At 41.5% G+C, this 19,963-nt stretch overlaps 1 protein-coding gene across 1 annotated transcript in view; it reads right to left on the bottom strand.

The window, feature by feature from the left end:
* HSD17B3 (hydroxysteroid 17-beta dehydrogenase 3) overlaps positions 1–19,596 on the bottom strand; it is an 83,679-nt gene extending 64,083 nt beyond the window's left edge. Inside the window, exons 1-2 of the mRNA XM_045839809.1 lie at positions 19,437–19,596; positions 16,260–16,306 (exon numbers count right to left, since the gene is read on the bottom strand). Coding sequence (XP_045695765.1) covers positions 16,260–16,306; positions 19,437–19,590 — 201 coding nt within the window. The 5' untranslated portion in view covers positions 19,591–19,596. The remainder of the gene's footprint in view (positions 1–16,259; positions 16,307–19,436) is intronic.
* Positions 19,597–19,963: the final 367 nt, after the last annotated feature.

The following is a 19,963-nucleotide window of genomic DNA, read 5'->3' as shown; positions in this document are numbered from 1 at the left end:
CACAGAAGCACAGCTGGATGAAGAGTGTGAGGCAGAATGCAGGATGAGGGTGGTTCACCAGGGCCAAGGGGAGGGATACTCACTGTGGTGCATAACTCAGAAAATTACTCAGTAAGTAATTTTCAGTCACCTGGCACTTCAGACACTTGGTGTCAGTCACCAAGACCAGTGAGCTAGGTGCTCTCTCATGAGGGAGGGTACCAAGTGCATAAGACCTGTAGGATCTCCCTTCTCCTCTCTGCCCATCCTCTCTGATTCTCCTGCTCCTCCATCCCTGGAAGGTGCAGGCACCTCAGCAACCAGGGAAGGAGAGATGCTAAGTCAGGAAAGAGAGAAAACAGACCACAGCACCATGCATTGTCTCACTGGTAAAATGATAATTGCTTGACTTTTTTATTAATATCACCCTAGAATGTTTTCTAATAAACCTGCTTGACCTCATCTGACACTTGGGGCAGGTTATTGCACTGTTACAGAATCTTTGTTTAACAACCCTCAGCTGACAAAGGTACAGAGAACTCATAGCCAACAAGGTTTGAAAGAGAACAGTCTGGGGGACTTCATAGCCTGGCAGAGAAGCTAACCCAAAGATGACATGATTATCACCCTGTAGAAAGTTAGCTCATCTGGTATCTAACTTGGCAATGTTATTTCACATTCCTTTCCTGACTGATTACATATGACCTCGTTTCTCAAATGTTCTCAATCAGCTCATTTGTCTTCCTGCTGTATCCTTCCTTACTAAGTTAAATAAAAGATTGACAAGTTTTAGCATGTATCTTTGTGCTTCTAAAATACTGAAGATAAAATATTAGCAATCCTTTGAGTCATTTGACTAAATGAACACAATAGTTATACTATAACCATAATATCTGCAAGATTTCAGAAATTAATGTACTACCAAGCCCTAGTAAAAGACAAAGAACACCAGAGAGGAGTTGAATTAAAATCAGGCTTTAGGATATTTTCAAGAAACACCTCTAGAACACAAGGTCACAAAAAGGTTGAAACTAAAATGAGAAAAAAAATATATATATACAAGGTGAATACCAATCAAAAGACAAAAGGCACAGCTTTATTAATATCAGCCAAGACAAGTATTAAAGAAAATAAGTATTACCAGAAATAAAGATTAGTAAAAGGTGCAATTCATCAGAAAGATAGAGCAATTCTAATTCTGGATTACCTAATAAAATATCTTCACATAGAACTGCAAAGATAGTTGAAAAATACCCATCAGAATTGGTGAAGAATTTTTAATTTATTTTAAAAGTTTTCATTTTTAATGTTTTTAGAAATGTAAAATTTTTAAAGAAAATAGAGCAAAAAATGAAAAATGTAGTAGAAGAGTTGGAGGACAAAATTGATGAAATCCTTTTGCAAACAAGAAAGCAAAGAGGCAAAGAAACAGAAATTATGAGAAAAAAAGAAAAATAGAGGATGAATTCAGGATCTTCACAATAGGACTTTCAGAAATAATATTGCCCAACATCTGAGTGACTGCAGTCCTAGAAAAAGGAGAGGAAATGCAGGGGGATGAATGTCTCTCGTTACTTGCCTCTCGATATCTAGGCTCACTTTCAGAACAAAGCTGTTGACCAGTAATTTTGTGAATTAGTTCATAGCCTTGGATAAACACATTTCCTGCTGAAGTTTTTTAAGCATAGTAAAAAAATGTTACCAAAAAAAGTCAATAAATTTGAAAACTTAAGGTGAAATGGATATATTTCTAGAAAATATAAATCTAAGACTTATTTAAAAATATTAACAAAAATAGCTCAATAACCACTAAAATATAATAACAATAATGCAGTGATAATGATAGTGATATAAATAAGTAGTTTAAAACAAAGGTGGTTTTACAGACAAACTCTATTAAACATTAAAAAAAGCAATAATTCCTAAAAAGTAAAAAGAGGTAAAATTTTCCTTCTCAGTTTATGAGGCTGATATAACCTCAACACCAAAACTTTAGAAACTAATTGGAAGAAACATTATCTAGTAATGTAGGCTCTGAACAATTTATAAGCCAGCAATTCTGCTCCCAGGCATGTTCTGAGCTCTCACACAAGTCCTTTAGGAGACGCGGACAATGTGTTCAGATCAGCAAAAGAGAAACTACAGAAATGTTTGTCAACAGAGGAAAAGATAACTAAATTGGGATATATATTTTCATTATATTTTATTGATTATGCCATTATAGTTGTCTAAATTTTTCCCCCTTTGCCTGCCTTAAACTGGTATGCCACTTCCCTCCAGCAATCCCCATCCGCCTTAGTTCACGTTCATGGGTCATGCATGTAAGTTCTTTGGCTTCTCCATTTCCTGTATTATTTGTAACTTCCCTCTGTCTGTTTCATACCTTTCCAATTATGTTTCTTAATCCCTGTAGCCTTTTCTCTATTCTTTCTTTCCCTCTCCCCGCTGATAACCTTCTAAATGATCTCCATATCTATGATTCTGTTCCTGTTCTAGTTGTTTGCTTAGTTTGATTTTGTTTTTGTTATTGTTTTTTAGATTCAGTTGTTGATAGCTGTGAGTTGATTGTCATTTTAATGTTCATAGTTCTGATTTTATTCTTAAATAATTCCCTTTAACATTTCATATAATAAGGGCTTGGTGGTGATGAACTCCTTTAGTTTTACCTTGTATGAGAAGCACTTTATCTGCCCTTCCATTCTAAATGACAGCTTTGCTGGATAGAGTAATCTTGGATGTAGGTCCTTGCTTTTCATAACTTTGAATACTTCTTGCCACTCCCTTCTAGCCTGCAAAGTTTCTTTTGAAATCAGCTGACAGTCTTATGGGAACACCCTTGAAAGTAACTCTCTGCTTTTCTCTTGCTGCTTTCAAGATTATCTCTTTATCTTTAACTTTGGCAGTTTAATTATGATGTGTCTTGGTGTGATACTCTTTGGGTCCATCTTGTTTGGGACTCTCTGTGCTTCCTGGACTAGTATGCCTATTTCCTTGGTCAAATTAGGGAAGTTTTCTTTCATTGTTTTTTCAAATAAGCTTTCAATTTCTTGCTCTTCCTATTCTCCTTCTGGGACACTTATGATTTGGATGTTGGCACATTTGCAGATGTCCCAGAGTCTTCTTATAGTCTCCTCATTTTTTTTGAATTCTCATTTCTTTATTCTGTACTGGTTGAATGTTTATTTCTTCCTTGTTTTCCAAATCATTGATTTAAACCTGACTTACTTCCCTTCACTGTTGGATCCCTGTGGATTTTTCTTTATTTCATTTAGTGTATATACACTTAGTGTTCAATTTATTTCACTTCATTTCTTCCCTTATGTTTTTGCCATATTCAGTGAGTTCTCCAAGCATCCTTATCACTGGAATTTGGAATTCTGCATCTGATAGATTGCCTATCTCTGTTTTGCTTAGTTCTTTCTCTGGGATTTTGTCCTGTTCTTTCATTTGGACCATACTTCTTTGTCTCCTCAATTTGGCAGCCTTCCTGTGTTTGTTTCTATACATTAGGTAGAGCTGCTTTTATTCCCTGTCTTAGTGTACCTGTTAAAGTATGGGGCAAAGCCCTAGGTATTCACCAAGGTGGGGCAACCTCCTTCATCACTTCATGGCTGTGTATGTAAGGGAGGGCTTGGAGAGGGGACAATGCTGCTGTCTGGCTGCTGGAGGCTTGCTTGGCACATGTCCTGTTTCTAGTCATTTCACCCCCTTCCCGTGTGCGACTGGCACCCTTCTAGCTGCTGCCTTGGTGATGATTCCCAGAGTAGGTAATTTGCATACATTTTGGGGCTGTACTATCCCTTTAAATAGGCTCTCCCAAGAGACCAGCAATTTCTTCTGCTGCCCCAACCCCCACTGTTTTTTACAGCCAGCAGTTATGAGGCTTTATTTTCCTGACACTGGAACCATGGGCTGTGCAATCTAGCCTGGGGCTGGGATCGCTTGCTGCCAATGTGTTCCTCCTGATTTTTATCCACCACACATGAATGTGGGACCACCCATTCTACCAGCCACCACCACCACCTCTTCACAGCCACAACACCACTTCCTCTCTGCCCCAGCTCCCCTTCTCTGCCCCTCCTACCCATCTGGATGAATATGGCTTCTTTAAATCCTTGGTTGTCAGACTTCTACACAATTTGATTTTCTGGCAGCTCTGGGTGTTTTTTGTTTTGAGGTTAGTTGTGATCCTTCTTCTGGTTGTACAAGGAGGTGAAGCATGTCTACCTACACCTCCCTCTTGATTGGAAGCCTAAATTGGTATATATTACATAAAGAACTACTAAACAATTCTGAAAATGAATGAACTGTGTTCCACATACATCAGCATGGATGAATTTCAAAAGCATAATATTGATTGACAAGAAGCTGGCTGCAGATAATATCAATATATGGGCCAAGACAAAAAAAAATGGCCCAGATGAAAGAACAGATCAAAGCTCCAGAAAAAATACAACTAAGCCATGAAGAGATGGCCAACCTAACAGATGCACAGTTCAAAACACTGGTAATCAGGACACTCACAGAATTGGTTGAATACGGTCACAAATTAGATGAAAAAAATGAAGGCTATGCTAAGTGAAATAAAGGAAAATGCACAGGGAACCAACAGTGACAGGAAAGAAACTGGGACTCAAATCAACAGTGTGGACCAGAAAGAAGAAAGAAACATTTGACCAGAAAAGAATAAAGAAACAAGAATTCAGAAAAATGAGGAGAGGCTTAGGAACCTCTAAGACATCTTTAAATGCTCAAACATCCAAATAGTAAGGGTACCAGAAGGAGAAGAGGGAGAGCAAGAAATTGAAAACTTATTTGAACAAATAATTAAAGAGAACTTCCCCAATCTGGCAAAGGAAATAGACTTCCAGGAAGTCCAGAAAGCTCAGAGTCCCCAAGAAGTTGGACCCAAGGAGGAACACACCAAGGCACATCATAATTACATTACCCAAGATTACAGGCAAGGAGAGATTCTTAGAAGCAGCAAGAGAAAAGGAGACAGTCACCTACAAAGGAGTTCCCATCAGACTGTCAGCTGATTTCTCGAAAGAGATCTTGCAGGCAAGAAGGGGCTGAAAAGAAGTATTCATAGTCATGAAAGGCAAGGACCTACATCAAAGACTACTCTATCCAGCAAAGCTTTCATTTACAATGGAAGGGCAGGAAAAGTGCTTCTCAGATAAGGTCAAGTTAAAGGAGTTCATCATCACCAAGCCCTTATTATGTGAAATGTTAAAGGGACTTATCTAAGAAAAAGAAGATAAAAAATATGAATAGTAAAGTGACAGCAAACTCACAGTTATTAACAACCACACCTTAAAAAAAAACAAAAAAAATATCAATATATGAACCAATTTACGTGAAATTCAAAACAAGCGATGCAACCGACATGTTTAAGGATACATGCATATGTAATAGAATTTTTGAGTAAGAAAATTATTAATACAATGCTCATAATAGTGCTTACATCTGTAGGGTGAGGGAGAGGAAACACAAAGGCATGACATGTGACTGTATGGCATGCTTCAAGGACTTGGGTCATATTATATTTCTTAAGCTGGATGATAAAGGACACAGTACTCATGTCACTATTTTTTAAAACACATCTATGCATTATATACACTCTTGTTTAATACATTTTTCTCTCTCTCCTCTCTGTCCTCTCTCTCCTCTCTCTCTCTCTCTCTCTCTCTCTCCCCCCTTCTCTTTCTCTCTCTCACACACACGCACATGCACATTCATGGCATACTACAATGAACCTAGGACAGTCAAAGCCTAAATCAGAAATTATAGGGTTGAAGTCAAGCCACACAAGAACAAAGCAATAAATCCAGGGGAATGCAAAAATAATTAAAAGCTACTATTTTCATTTAAGGCAAGATGAAAGAGAATAAGCTGAAAGTGCAGCTGGAATAACTTAAACTTGAGTAATTTGGACATTAGGAAGAAGAATTTTCTTGCCGAAACAACATAAAGTACCATCATACATTGCCAAGTAAGATGACAGTCAAGAATAGGTCACAGTGGGGATATCTTGGGCTGGTCTGAGGCAGAGCTAGGCAAGTGAATAGACTCCAAGGGCCAGCTCTGTGCCATTCCCTGTAGCTTCCTGGAGAACTGTCTTGAGAAGGATTCTGACTGCTCTGTCTGTCACATAGGAGCTGGGAGCAGTGCCTGTATCCATACCATCCCAGGTTTTGGGGGTGGCACTAGAGCTGCCCAGATGTGGAGGAATAAAACCAGACAATGTTTAGTTGTGTATTTTGCTTCTAGCACTCTCTGGACATTAATAGCCAAGAATACAGGTTTACCTACATATATCAGACTGACAAAAAGTAAAATGCATAATATTTTAAATATATTAAACTCATGTTATATAAATATTAAAATGTATAATAATATAGGATGGGTTAAAATTGGTTCCGTCATATAGAAAACAATTTGGCAATAGTATCCAATATTTAAATGTACATACCCATGAGCCAGTTATCTTACTGATAGGGATGTATATTTGAACGTGTATATGTTCAAGGGTGTGTCTTGAAGCATTATTTGTAAAAACAAAAATGAAACTCAACCTTAGTGCCAACACCTAAGAAGCTGATAAAAGAGACACGGTACATCCCTGGAGAGGAATATCCCTGAGATCATTAAAAAGAATGTAGGCCATCTACCCGTATGCCTTTGTTGTGGCAAGATCTCCACCCTAGATTATTCAACGGACCGCACAAAGATAAGAGCAGGGTTCATGGCTGTGTAAAGTAGGATCCCATGGTGCTGACACAGCAAAAACTAACATGCAGGCATGCATCTGAGGGAGGCTGCTGGTGGCCTACTGAAACCTGTTTGCCACGTCTTCGTGGGCATGAGACTAAATGACACCTGGCTGTTCTTGCCCCAGGTTTGGCCACAGGACTGTCAGTGGGCTTGCAGGACACCCACGTGCAGCCTCATGACCCAGCTCCAGCTTTGAAGAGTGGAGCAAAGGCCCACAAGACAAGACAGAAGGAGCCTGGACAAAGCCACCTGCCAATCAGGAAAATCTGGACTGCTGTTCCGTCTGTCACTGCAGCCATCCTCCACCACTCTATCAACATCCTTATCCACATGGAAGTGTGGGCATAAGCATGGGTTTTATTTACACTTTCTGGAAAAAAATCTCAAAACATTCTGAACACAGAGACCTTGACAGAGAAGGGCAGGATATGGGCAGGGATGATGAAAGGCCTCTATTTCTTTTTATGACTTCCTGTGGTACTTAAGTTTTCTCATTTTGTGCATGCATTATTTTATCTTTAACAGGGATTATCTAGGCAAAGAGATGATGACCTTTGCTGTTCTCTTCTTTATGCCTCTTTGAATTAAAAATATAATCATAAACATCATTAGACATCAGGAAAATGCAAATTAAAACCACAATTAGATCTCACTATGCAGCTATCAGGCAGAATGGATAAAATAAGATTAAAAGAAGGTGATGACACTAAGTGTGACAAGGATATGAGGAATCTGGGTGACTCAGCCATTGCTGGTGGGAATGGTACAGACGTCCTGGGAAATAGTTCAGCAGTTTTCTTTAAAACTAAACATGCAACTACCATAGCACCCAGCAGTGGCACTCCTAAGCATTTATCCCAGAAAAATAGAGACTTCCGCTCTCACAATTACTTAGAGACAAATGTTTATAGCAGCTTTATTTGTATTGCCAAAAACTGGGAACAACCTAGATGTCCTTCAGTAGGTGAAAGGTTAGAGCAAGCTGAAACAGCTGTAACATAAATCCTACTCAGCACCAAAAAGGAACAAACTATTGACACAACCTAGATAAATCTCCAGAAAATTATGCTGAGTGAAAAAAAGTCAATCCAAAAATGTTACAAAAGCATATGATTCCATTCATGTAACATGCTTGAAATGACCAAATTATAGAAATGGGGACCAGATTAGTACTTGCCAGGGATTAAGGAGGGAGTGGGAGTAGGAGGGAGTGGGGTGTTTGTAAAAGAGCAACATAAACGATCCTTGGGGTGATGAAACTATTCTATGCTTGACTGTCTCTGTGCCGACACCCTGACTTGATACTGTTCGGTAACTTTGTGGAGAAACTGGGGAAAGGGTATGTGGGAACTCTGTGTTTCTTACAACTGCATATGAGTCTCCAATGATCTCAAAATAAAACCTTTAATTTTTTTTTTAAAGGAGAACAAAACAAGTACATGAAAAGCAGGTCACAGTGGTTTTTAAGAGAGCAAGAGATGTGGACTGGGTGGTTCCCACATGGGGCTCAGCTGGGGCCAAGGAGACCTGGGAGAACAGCAGTCATGGCCCTGCTTCAGGACAGTAGGTTGCTTTTGTACAGGCCAGAGCAGTTGCACGTGCTGCCTCGGGGGTCCTATACCTGGGCACAGCTAACGGGAGCCCTGGATGGCCGGAACCCTAGACATCAGGCAGTAAATCTGATGTCTTTATCTGTTCTAAATGCTTCGGTTGTTCATAATCATTGGGCCTTTCTTGTATCCTCCAGTAATGAGTAGATGAGGGCTTCATGTCTTCTCCCCACACCCCAGCCAGCAGATGGCGTGCTTCAAAATGCAAGCAAGCCTCAAACCAAATCCTACCACACCAACATCTGCCAGTAAACTGGCACCAAAAACCATCACAAACCTGTTCTTACAGCTCAGCAGACTCCTAGCCCTCTGCCCCTTAGGCATTCTGTGAGGACCTTGATGAAGGTTCATTCCAGATGGGTAGATATGGTCCTGGGGCAGGATGCAGTCAGCCTTCTTGTGGTTTGGGTGACAGAATCCTTCACTAAGTGTCAAGATGCATGGCCAAACAAGATATCACGTCTTTTTTTTTTTTTAATGAGGACAACAAAAGTGCCTGTACAATATTTCTAGCTAATCCACATTTTCTTGGACTGCATTTTCTGAGGGAAATCATTCATAACATCTCTTGGCTAACTGGCAAACCCTCTAATGAAAGTCCAATTTGCTGACGCATACATGTTGATGAACTTCAATTTAGTATCTTTAAAAATTAACTAAAAACTGGCCCTGGCTGTTATGGCTCAGTGAGTTGGGAGTGTGGTCCAGTAGGCCAAAAGATTGCAGGTTAGATTCCCAGGTCAGGGCAGATGCCCAGGTTGAGGGTTCGGTCCCTGGTTGGGTCACATACAAGAGGCAATCAATCGAAGTTTCTCCCTCACATCCATGTTTCTCTCCCTTTCTCCCCCTCTCTGCCCCTCTCTCTAAAATCAGTAAGTATGTCCTTGGATGAGGATTAAAAAAATTAACTAACCACTGGAGGTAGCAGGGTCCTGACAGAAACAGCATACTCAAGTTGGGTAACTTGAAGAGAGTTTAATAAAAGGACAATTAACAAGGTGTGTGTAGGGTGTAGAGAAACCACGATACTCTGAGGCTAATGACAATAGGCCTGTCATCACTTGTGGGCCTGAAAAGTTTGAGGAATGAACTGTTAGCAGAACCAGAGTAAGAACTATGTGAAGAGGGCTGCCCAGCAGCGCTGCTATCTTCAGCAGTGGGTCACAGCCAACGCTGCGTGACCCACAGAGAGAACAGAAAAGAACCCGACCTCACTCTCCACCCTCCCTCTCACCTGTTGCCAGGGTTCCCCACTGGCCAAACCCAGCTGAAACCAGAGTCCACCTGAGTTTGCTGGTGCAAGTCAGCCTCGTGGGGCACAGAGCAGAGTGAGGAAGGACAGAGAGTGGGTCTGGAGAGGCAAGTAGAGAAACCCAGCAGACATCACCTGTGGGTGTTAACCTCAGCTATGAACCAAGTGCTGCAGAAATGGGGGCTAAAACTCATGGACCTTAAACATAAATTTACCAGATAGTCCAGTGATTCCACTCCTGAGTAATCTACCCAGGAGAAATGGAAACATATGTCCACACAAAGACTCACATATGAATGTTAACAGTGATGTTATCATATTGTCAAAAAATGGGAACATCCAAACATTCAACTGGTAAACGAATAAACACACTATGGTATATCCAGACCATGGAATATTATTCTGCAATAAAAATGAAGGAACCACTAACACATGCTACAATATGGATGAACCTCGAAAACACTGTGCTAAGTGAAAGAACCAGTCGCAAAAGACTGCATACTGTGTGGTGGCTTTTGCATGAAGTAACCAGAAAGGCTTAGCGGCGGCCTAGGGGTAGGGATGCGAATGAAGGATTTACTGTGACCAGGCGTGAGGAAACTTATTACGATTGTATTGAGTGATGGAAATGTTCTAAAACTGGATGGTGATGATGGTGGACAACTTGGTTAATTTAGGAAAATCACTGAATTGTGCACTTACGTAAATTTTTTTCTTTGTAAATTATATCTCAAGAAACTGTTTAAAATATAAAAATTAACTGACCCACATGCATATCATATCATCTATGCTGAAGTTTTTAAAGTAAATTACATTCAATCTAACAGACGATCCTCAGCCATAAAGTCCTTGACCTGGAATATGTACAATAAAGTTTTTTAAAAATCAATCAATATCTAGACATTTAAAAAAAGATAATTAGCCCTGGCTGGTATGGCTCAGTAGATTGAACTCTGGCCTGTGAACCAAAGGGCTGCCGGTTGGATTCCCAGTTAGGGCACATGCCTGGGTTGCAGGCCAGGTTCAGTAGGAGGCACTCAAGAGGTAGCCACACATTGACTTTTCTCTCCCTCTTTTTCTCCATCCCTTTCTCTCTCTCTAAAAATAAGTGAATAAAATCTTTTTTAAAAGATAATTAGAGGTGATTCTCTGCATCTGTTGTTCCCTTTCAATAGTCAATTTCCTAGTGTACTTAAATGTGACATACAAAAAAGTTTATTCAAAAATGAAAACTGGAACACAGCTCTGGTTTAAATGAAAAATAAACCACAGAAAAATCTGCCAAAGATTTGATGTCAGTTTCGATGGACCCTAGATAAGGCTCCATTTTGGCCAGACTAAGCAAAGGAGCGGGAGGCAGGAGACAGATTCCCTCAAAGAAACGCATCTTCAGTCGTGCCTGTGTGACTGTTTCCTCTGAAAAACAACCACCACAGGAAAACTAACCAAAAAGAGTGAACACTAAGGTCAACCGTGGATTCTGGGTGATAATGACGTGCCAGCGTATGTTCGCTGATTGTAACAAACGCCCCACTCTGACGGGGCTGGGGTGTTGACAACGGGGCAGTTATGGGTGTGTGGGGGCAGGGCGCAAACAGAAAATCTCTGTAACTTCCACTCCATTTTACAGTCAGCCTAAAACTTCTCTGAGAAATAAAGTTTAATAACAAGCTTAAAAATAAGTAGAAAATTTAAAGTTTTAAATTTTATTAAAAAATAAAAACCAAGGACTGTCCCGTTTCCAGGGGGACCCTGCCAATGGTACCCTAGAGTCTTCCCTCTCTTTTCTACATGGGAAATTCCCCCCCCCCCACCCTCATCTTTGAGTCCTGGGATCCATCCTAGGATGGCTAAAAATGTAGCACCTTTGTCTCAGTTCACTTCACTGGCCTCCTGAAGGGGAGATTGTCCATTAAATGGGAAACAATTTGCATTTTCGGCACAAAGGATGCTCTCTGTCTGGTGGGCTTTCCATCCTCTCAAGAGCCATCAACATTTTTAAGTTCCATGTGAAGTGGTCTGGGCCAGGAGGGGGTGCAGAGAGCGCTCAATTGTCTGGGCCAGCATTGTCCCCTTTGTCCACTTGAGCAGAGCTCAATCCATTTCCAGAATGTCCAGGATGACAGGCTCCATATGCGGGTTTTGCTGTCCCCCTTTTCCCGGGAGTTAAGCCACAGAAGCACTTTCTCTGTTTCCCAGAATTCACTGCAGGGTACCAGCCTGAAGAATGGCTGCCACGCTGATGAATGGGCCTTTCTCCTTCTACTGCATGTTAGGGCCTTGGTCAAGGAAGGTGCTTGTCACTACTAATCTATAACAGGTGGTGGGACTGCCAGGAAAGACAGAGCTCCCTCTGTGTGACAGTGAATAAAGCAGAGGCTTGGATTCAGGTGCTAAAGGAGGAGAAATGGTGTGAGAGACAGGGCAGCGCAGCAGCCTCAGGGGCACAGAAGGCAGGCCCTCTTTGGTCCTTTCTCCCAGGCCCATCCCTTCCCACAATGTTTTCCCACTTGCTCCCAGTAATGTTTGAAATCCCTTTAGCAGGAGGTGAAGCCTCTTTTGCCACTCTAAATATAACTGCAGATTAAGTTAAAATGCAATATAGAATAGGCTTCCAGAAAGATGAAGTAGAAGTACTTTTCCCCATTCCTGCCACTGAATGCAACTACAAAGGGCAACCTGGGCATAATACAGGAAAGGAACTCCAAAAGGTGGAGAGAAGATCAGCTAACTAGAGGGCTCACATATCCCCAACTTCAGAAACACCAGCAAGTGCAGACATAAGCCCCAACAGAAGCCTCTTCTCTTGACCGAAGGACCAGCAAGGCAGAAGACTTTAAACAAAAACTGCTTTACTCCAGGTAAACAATTCACAAACATTTTATGGTCCTACAGCCACCACTGCCTATAAATGCTGCATGATGAGCTGAGACTTTCATCTGGGTGAGACTGCTGTAACAATGACCCCATCCCCCAGCCAGGCTGGCTGGTCTCAGAGAAGGCCAAGTACAGACCTGGGACTTTCATCCCACCCACCCACCATGTCAAAAGAAACCTGAACTTCTATTGCCAAGCACCCCTTCCCCTCCCTCCCTTCTCCTGGTATGGTGGCAGGAAAGTCATCGAGGACAGCCAGGACTTTCCCCCTCACCCTGTTGTCTTCCCCAGGCACCTCTGGTGGCCTCCTGGGGAGCAGTGAGGAGACACTCTCACCTTCCCCACCCAGAGCGGCCGAAGGGGGAGCCAGTGCTCTCACCCCTCCCCACAGTAACAAGGAGGCAACGCACTGCCATGAAAACAAGCAGGAATCTGGGCTTCTACCTCACATTGTAGGGAAAAGTCAGTCCTACTCCCCTGCCGAAGCAGTGCTGGTGTAGCCCTAAAAAGGACTTAAATGAGATCCAAAGTCTCTAACATAAAACCAAACTGTCCAAAATTCATTCAAAAATTACTCTTCGCACCAAGAACTAGGAAGATCTCAATTTGAGTGAAATAAAAGCAATCAGCAGATGCCAGCATTAAGATGGCACAGATGTCAGATTTATATGACTAGGATTTTAGAGCAGCCATCATAAAAATGCTTTTATAAGCAATGATGAACACAGTTAAACCAAATGAAAAATAGAAAGTTTTAGCAAAGAAATAGAGCACGAGTGCCAAACTCATCTTCACTGGGGTCAACATCAGCCTCGCAGTTGCCTTCAAAGGGCCAAATGTAGTTTTAGGACTGTATAAATGTAACTACTCCTTAACTAGGGGCAAGAAGATCTACATCTGGCCCTTTGAAGGCAACTTCGAGACTGATGTGGCTCCCGGTGGAAATAGTTTGACACCCCTGAAATAGAGGATATAAAAAAATAACAAAATGGAAATTTTAGAACAAAAAATGCAATACCCAGAATTAAAAACCAGTTGGATGGGCTCAACAGTAAAAAGGAGGGGACCAAGGAAAGAATTAGTGAGCTCAAAGATAAAACAGTAGAAATTGCCCAAACAACAAAGAAAAATACACTGAAAAAAAAAAAAAGCAGGAAGCCTCTTGAACGCTCGTTGGGCTGTAAGAAAGGGCTGACAGCTCTGTCACTAGAGTCCAGAAGGAGAGATGAGGGTTGGAGGGAAACGTACGTGAAGAAAGAATGAGCGAAAATTTTCCAAATTTGTGAAAAGACATAAACTTACAAATTCAAGAGGCAGTGTGACCCTCACACAAGGTAAACCCAAAGAAATGCACACCAAGAAGCATCATAATTAAAATGAAAACTAAAGATAAAGAAAAAAAATCCTTGAAAACAGTGGGAGAGAAAAACAACGCCCTCCTTAAAAGGGAAAAACAATTTGAATGACATTAGGCTCATCAGAAACTGTGAGACCAGAAGCGAGTGGCACATTTTTCAAGAGCTGAAAGAAAGGACTGTCAACCATGAACTATCCAGCAGTTATCCTTCAGGTGTAAAGGGGAAGTCAAGACGTTGCTGATGAAGGAAATAAAGAGAATTAGTCACCAGCAGACTTACCTTAAAAGAATAGCTAAACGAGTTCTCTGAATAGGAAGAAAATAACAAAAGACAGAATCTTGGGAACATCAGGAAGGAAGGAAGAAAATGGGAAGAGTAAAAATATGGGTAAGCACAAAAGGATTACATGGGAAAGGAAGCACAGTTTAAACATCCAATAATAATAGTCACTAGCTTGAGCTTGAAGAGCTTACTCTGTGCAAAGAAAGCATTTTGCCCTCCTCGTGCCACTTAACCTTTGCAGTCGCCCAGGCGGGATGGTCTTCACATCCAGCTTATTGATGGGTAAACTCTGCAGTGAGCATCACAGCCAGGGTTTGAACACAAACATGTCTAATCAGTTCCCAAACTTGGGCTCAGCCATTAAGTCCACAGTCTCCCAGGCTCCACACTGCTTCCCCTTGGGATGACATGCACCAGAGATACAAGAGCAGGCTCCCTGGAAGGGAGAAAAGCCTGCATGATGGAGAGGTAAGGAGCCCAGAAAACTGCCTACCATGTTGCCTTAGAAAAGAACAAAAAGAAACAAAGAAAAAGATTATACAAGAAGAACAAAACAAGAATTAATCTAGAGCAGAAACAGAATTTAGAACTTGAAAGTTCTTGGGAGGCATCTTTTGTGCTGGTGAAGACTGGAAGCCCAGAAAGGATGTGCAACTTGTCCAAAATCTCCAGTTAGTGTCAGAGTGAGGACTGCCACCCCCAGCTCCCAAACCCCAGTCTGTTTGCTTTTGGAAACAGTGGAGAAACGAATGACTGAGGGGAACTTCCACATGGGCCTGAGTCTTAAGATATCGAGAGGACCACAAGTAGGTCAAGCCAGCATGAGTTTAAGGAAAATTGCAAAGGACCTAAAGTTCTCACCACTCCGCAGAACTGAGAGGTAAGGCCAGGGGTCTTTTGAATGAGGGATTAGGCCTTCTCCAGGAACCTGGTCTAAGGTAGGAAATGGTTACATAAAAGATGATACAGTTTTAATGCACACAGCTAGAAAAGCTTTCCTCCTCGTATTTGGATATGGAAGACACGAGGTTTCAGAAAATGGTTGCTGAGTGGTCTCCCCAACCTCAACACACATATGAGCACTCACCCGCTGAGCGCTGGGCACCACTCACCATCAGAAAGGTGTTGTACATGGACTGGGGTAAGAGCAAGAACAGAAGGAGAATGTCGGCACCGAGGAAACTATCAGAGGACGAAGAATGGGAGGGCAGACCCAAGAGACCAGTACTAGGAGCTTCTTTAGCTGAGGTGGTTTAGGCTTTTTAAGGTCCCAGAAGTTTCCACCATGTGCCCCCAGGTGTTTCCACCTTACACTGTCCATTTCACCCCAGGTGGTTTAGCATCTATCACAATGAAGGCTTTTGGGGACAAGGCGACACGTGGGTGCTGCGCTGGTGTTCAGTGTAGTTTTCATCATTGACGTGCATTTCATATTTTTAAGGTGTTACTGATTTTTTTGACAGCCATCCTCATAATTTCTAAGGCCCTTTCTATTTCTTTTGTGTTTTACCTGGTTGTAGAGGTCAGTGTGATGACTCTAGGAAGAAATAAACTATGTAGGAATTCTAGGAAACAATATTTCCTTCATGGAATTTGTAATAATAATAAAAACAGCATATAAAACTACATATGCTATAAATGTATTTTTAAAGGTACTCATCTATTACTTATCTACCTATCTATCTATCTGCAGAGAAATAGGAAGCCTGGGAAGAAATACTAAAAGATGCTCATCACATTCCGGTGACTCTCAGCCCTATCAAATCATTTCTTTATGTAATATTTGGTAATGCCCATTAATCTTCTTGAAATTATAGTCATAGATAATATGTTCTGCCTACACAAATAATTTTTAATCAATATATGCTCTAACTATAATGTAAAGTTTAAATAAAAGTAGTTTATAATTTTTAAAAATTGTGTTCAAGTATATAAATGCTTGTGGTACAATTACACTAGAAAATAACAGTGGCCCCTAAATTTTAAAACAAGTCCTGAGGGGAGAGGCTGCCACCTTTGCATATCATTGTATTTTTTCAGATACTAGTGCTCAGGGTGGGCGTCACAGGACCACGACGCATTCAGCACGAGAGGCAGAGAACCGCCTCCAAGAACCCAACTCACCTCAAATGAGTAAGCTTTCCCAATGCCATCTCCCGCTCCAGTGATCACTGCGAAAAGCAGACACGGTTTAGAGCACAGAGTTAACCTGTAAGTCCCCTTGCTCACTGGCTATGTCTCCTCACAGGCCTGCTCTCTGAGACACAAAACTGTATTCCAAAGCAGCGCCCTTCTGCTTCCTAGCCCACCCCACCCAACTGGGAAGTTTGCAGCCCTCAAATTCCCTCACTGAACATTCAAAATGACCTGTTCCCCCTGCACAGGGGTTGGTGAGGCTAGAGAAAACACACTACAAAATGAAATAAAAAACTTCAGCCAGGGCACATTTCATTCAGATCCCATAAGCCTTGATTCATCAAGGGCAAGCAGTGCACCTTGTTATCTCCATCCACACATCCAACTGTACTGTAAGGACATTTCAAGGTTCCTTCTAAAAATTGAGTCCTCTTCCTTCCCCTCTCCACTCCTACAGATCTATGACAATCAAAGCCCAGGAAAGGTAGGGAACTTAACAAAGATGAAAATACAGAAATGCAAAAGGAGGATGAAATAAACTGAAGGGACCTGAAGAGCCTGCATTCAATGATGCTATTGTTTCATATAGAACAATCGATTGGCCTTCTAATTTTTTTATATTCAATACTGCATACATATTTAATGGCTGAGCTCTAGGATAGACCTCATTCAGTCATAATATCAAAATGTGCTACAATTCAATAAACACATACCTGCAATTTACCTTTGCACCAACAATTAAAAGTTGTGCTTTCTAAAAGTGTGAACAAAACATACATATACATTTAGCTTATTTGAGAGTAAGAGCACATGAAGTTGTATGAGCTTCCAGCAGCACACTGGCAGAAGCACCCTGATTTCAGTAATTGCTAGTGGTTATGCGTTTAATTAGGTACTTTAAGTGGATCTATGCACATTACCTGTTCATCTTAGTAGAAGGGCTTGTTATGCTGTGGGGTCAGTGGACATGGCCCTTTCCCTCCCATGACTGAAGGCTGGTCAGAAGGAATGTGTATTGTTTTGGGACCACTCCCAAAACAATTGTAATTCCCTCCTTATCTCCTTTGGGAGCAGCTTCTTGTCCTGTGACTGCTTCTTGAGACCTTTTACCCACTGAAGTAATGTAATTTAGAGTCCTCTTAGGACATGTGCCCCCTTTGTCTGGGACCCCTTATAAACAGAGCCTCAGACAGCAGGAGGGGCTGTCTCTCTTGCACCGATTGTCCGTGGTTGGCACACTCCCCTGTAATGTGAGGAATAAATGGCTTGTCCATATCAGCTAATCCACTTGGTGTTTTTTGTGTTGTTTTTTTATAACATTACCAATACTTAAGCAGCTCCCTGGTTTGAGTTTGGAGCTCCTGTGCGACATATGCTCAGAGTTATCTTCTGCCTCGCCTTTGCCTCTATTACAGGGACATTCAAAATCACCCGGCACAAGGCCTGTACTATAGTTAAAATAATGATATCAATCAATGTCTGGTATGTATTGAGTGCTTCCTTTCCGCCATGCACAGTTTCAAGTGTTATAGATGCATCATCTCACTTACTATTCAGAATAAGACTCTAATGTAGGGACTATCATTATTTTTAATTTACAGATCAGAAGCCAAGAGGGGACATTCTTAACTCTATCAAGGTCACACTGCTAAAAGTTATGACGATGGGTTTTGAACCCAAACTGTCTGACTTTGCAGCTACAAGTCTTTTAAGATATACCAATGGCATAATTAGCAAATCAACCACAGAGCTCTAGGGGGGTTAAAATTTTAGTTTCTAATAATTAGATTTTCTCCAACCCCCTCCACTTATCTCCTCAATACCTGCTTATGCTCAAAGACATTGCATTCCTGCTAATGATAACATTATTCATACTGACTCAAAAGGCAGGTTGAGATTATGTTTTCTGAGTCAACAAATGCTCTGGCCTCTAGCCTCCTGCGAACTTTTTCTGCAATGTATGTTCTTAAAGGGGCTCTTCCCTGCACGGATGGGCAGCACATGCACAGAGTTCCAAGCCCCCCAGTATGGGCTTTCACATCTGTGTAGAGCAGAGCGTGTGAATCCAGACCACTGAGTTCCAGCACCTGGCGAGTTCACCGGCGAGTACTGGATGTGAATCCAGAGCACATTGCCCTGGGAGGGAGCAAACACTCACACTCTGCAAGTGGAGCATGCCACAGTTACAAACCTATTTTCCATTTCAAACAATTTTCATATGTTAAAATTTTTTATTTCCATTGCTAAAGTTATAAGATTGCCAGATTTAGCAAATAAGGATGTAAGATGCCAGTTGAATTTGATTTTTCTGGTAAACAGTGAATAATTTTTTTTTGTATAAGCAAGTCTCATGCAGTGTTTGGGTTGTCATATACTAAAAAATTATTCTTTGTTTATCTGAAATTCAAATTTAACTGTATTTTATCTGGCAGCTCTATAGGGTTGTTTACAATGTCTCCTGGCATGGTATTTCTAAAGCTGCTTAAGTTGTTTTTCAGTCATTGGATTTCTTGGTGCCCAACTTGGAAATGTAACCTTAGTACTTTATTTGAGGAAATGCTGAAGCCAGTCTCATGCCCTTCACCTTAAACCCAGCCATGGGCTGGAATTCCACGTGGCGGTTCTAGGAGATAAGTCCCTTTGGGAGGCAGCAACAAACCCACTTAGGACACCCACCAGACTGAGTTTCTGTCTAACTATCTTATAAAGGTGTCTCCATAGAGATCTTTCCTGCCTTGATTTCGTAATGCACTCACTTTCCAAAAGGACTTGGCAAAATTTTTTTAATAAAGTGAATTGAAATGATTCAGGTTTCAAAATTTTGAAACACACTAACAAAACACTCCAGGCTTCTGAAAATGTGGAGAACAGGATACAGCAGTTTCTGAAGCAGTTACTACTTGTACCATCAGAAGCCGCACGGGGAAGAAAGCGCAGCTGGTGAGGACAGGCAGACAGGTACAGTCCTCCCTGTTCACCCCCTCAGGCCCAGCCTTTGTTTTCCAACAATTCAAACTTTGCTCATGCTTTCCAGAACCCTCCAACTTAAAATCATGCAAAGGAATTACATCTTTGCTCTCAAAGGGAAAAGATGCAATGTGTCTTTTGAGACAAATAATAATAAGCAAGGACAACAGAAACCAAAAGATGGAATGCTTTCTTTACCTGCCCACTGTCCCATTGACTTCAAGAAAGACCTTGGCAAAACATTCCGGAAGTGCAGGAAAACGCATTTGGAGAATCTCACCCATTTTACCAGGTAGACCAGGCACACCAGCAATCCTACGAAGACAAAGAAGTGCTCCAGAGCCTCCCCCATGATGGCACCACAGCAGCCGCAGTTGCAGATCTGGCTGGAGCCTCCACAGACCCTCTGGGGAGTGGCTGCTGGGGAGGCTGACCGTCACCTTTTGGAGTCATCCAGTGTGATCCACTGCGTACAGACCTTCAGATTAGAGTAACTTCTTTACACAATCCTCTGATTCACAGACTTCGGAATAAAGTGTTCTTTCTAATATCTTTATAACACTGTTGGGCTTTTGTGCCTGCGGGGGAGCTGGTGAAGGACTAAAAGGCTAACACGAAGAAAGATAATGCTTGGACAAAATTAAAATGGCAGCCCAAGGTTCTTCCCTGATTTTTTTTTAATCCTCACCCTATGACATATTTTGCATTGGTTTTAGAGAGAGTGG

The sequence above is a fragment of the Phyllostomus hastatus genome, unplaced genomic scaffold (assembly GCF_019186645.2).
Source record: "Phyllostomus hastatus isolate PE091 unplaced genomic scaffold, TTU_PhHast_1.1 phas_contig_312, whole genome shotgun sequence".
NCBI classification, from domain to species: domain Eukaryota; kingdom Metazoa; phylum Chordata; class Mammalia; order Chiroptera; family Phyllostomidae; genus Phyllostomus; species Phyllostomus hastatus.
This window is presented reverse-complemented; position numbering and strand designations above follow the sequence as displayed.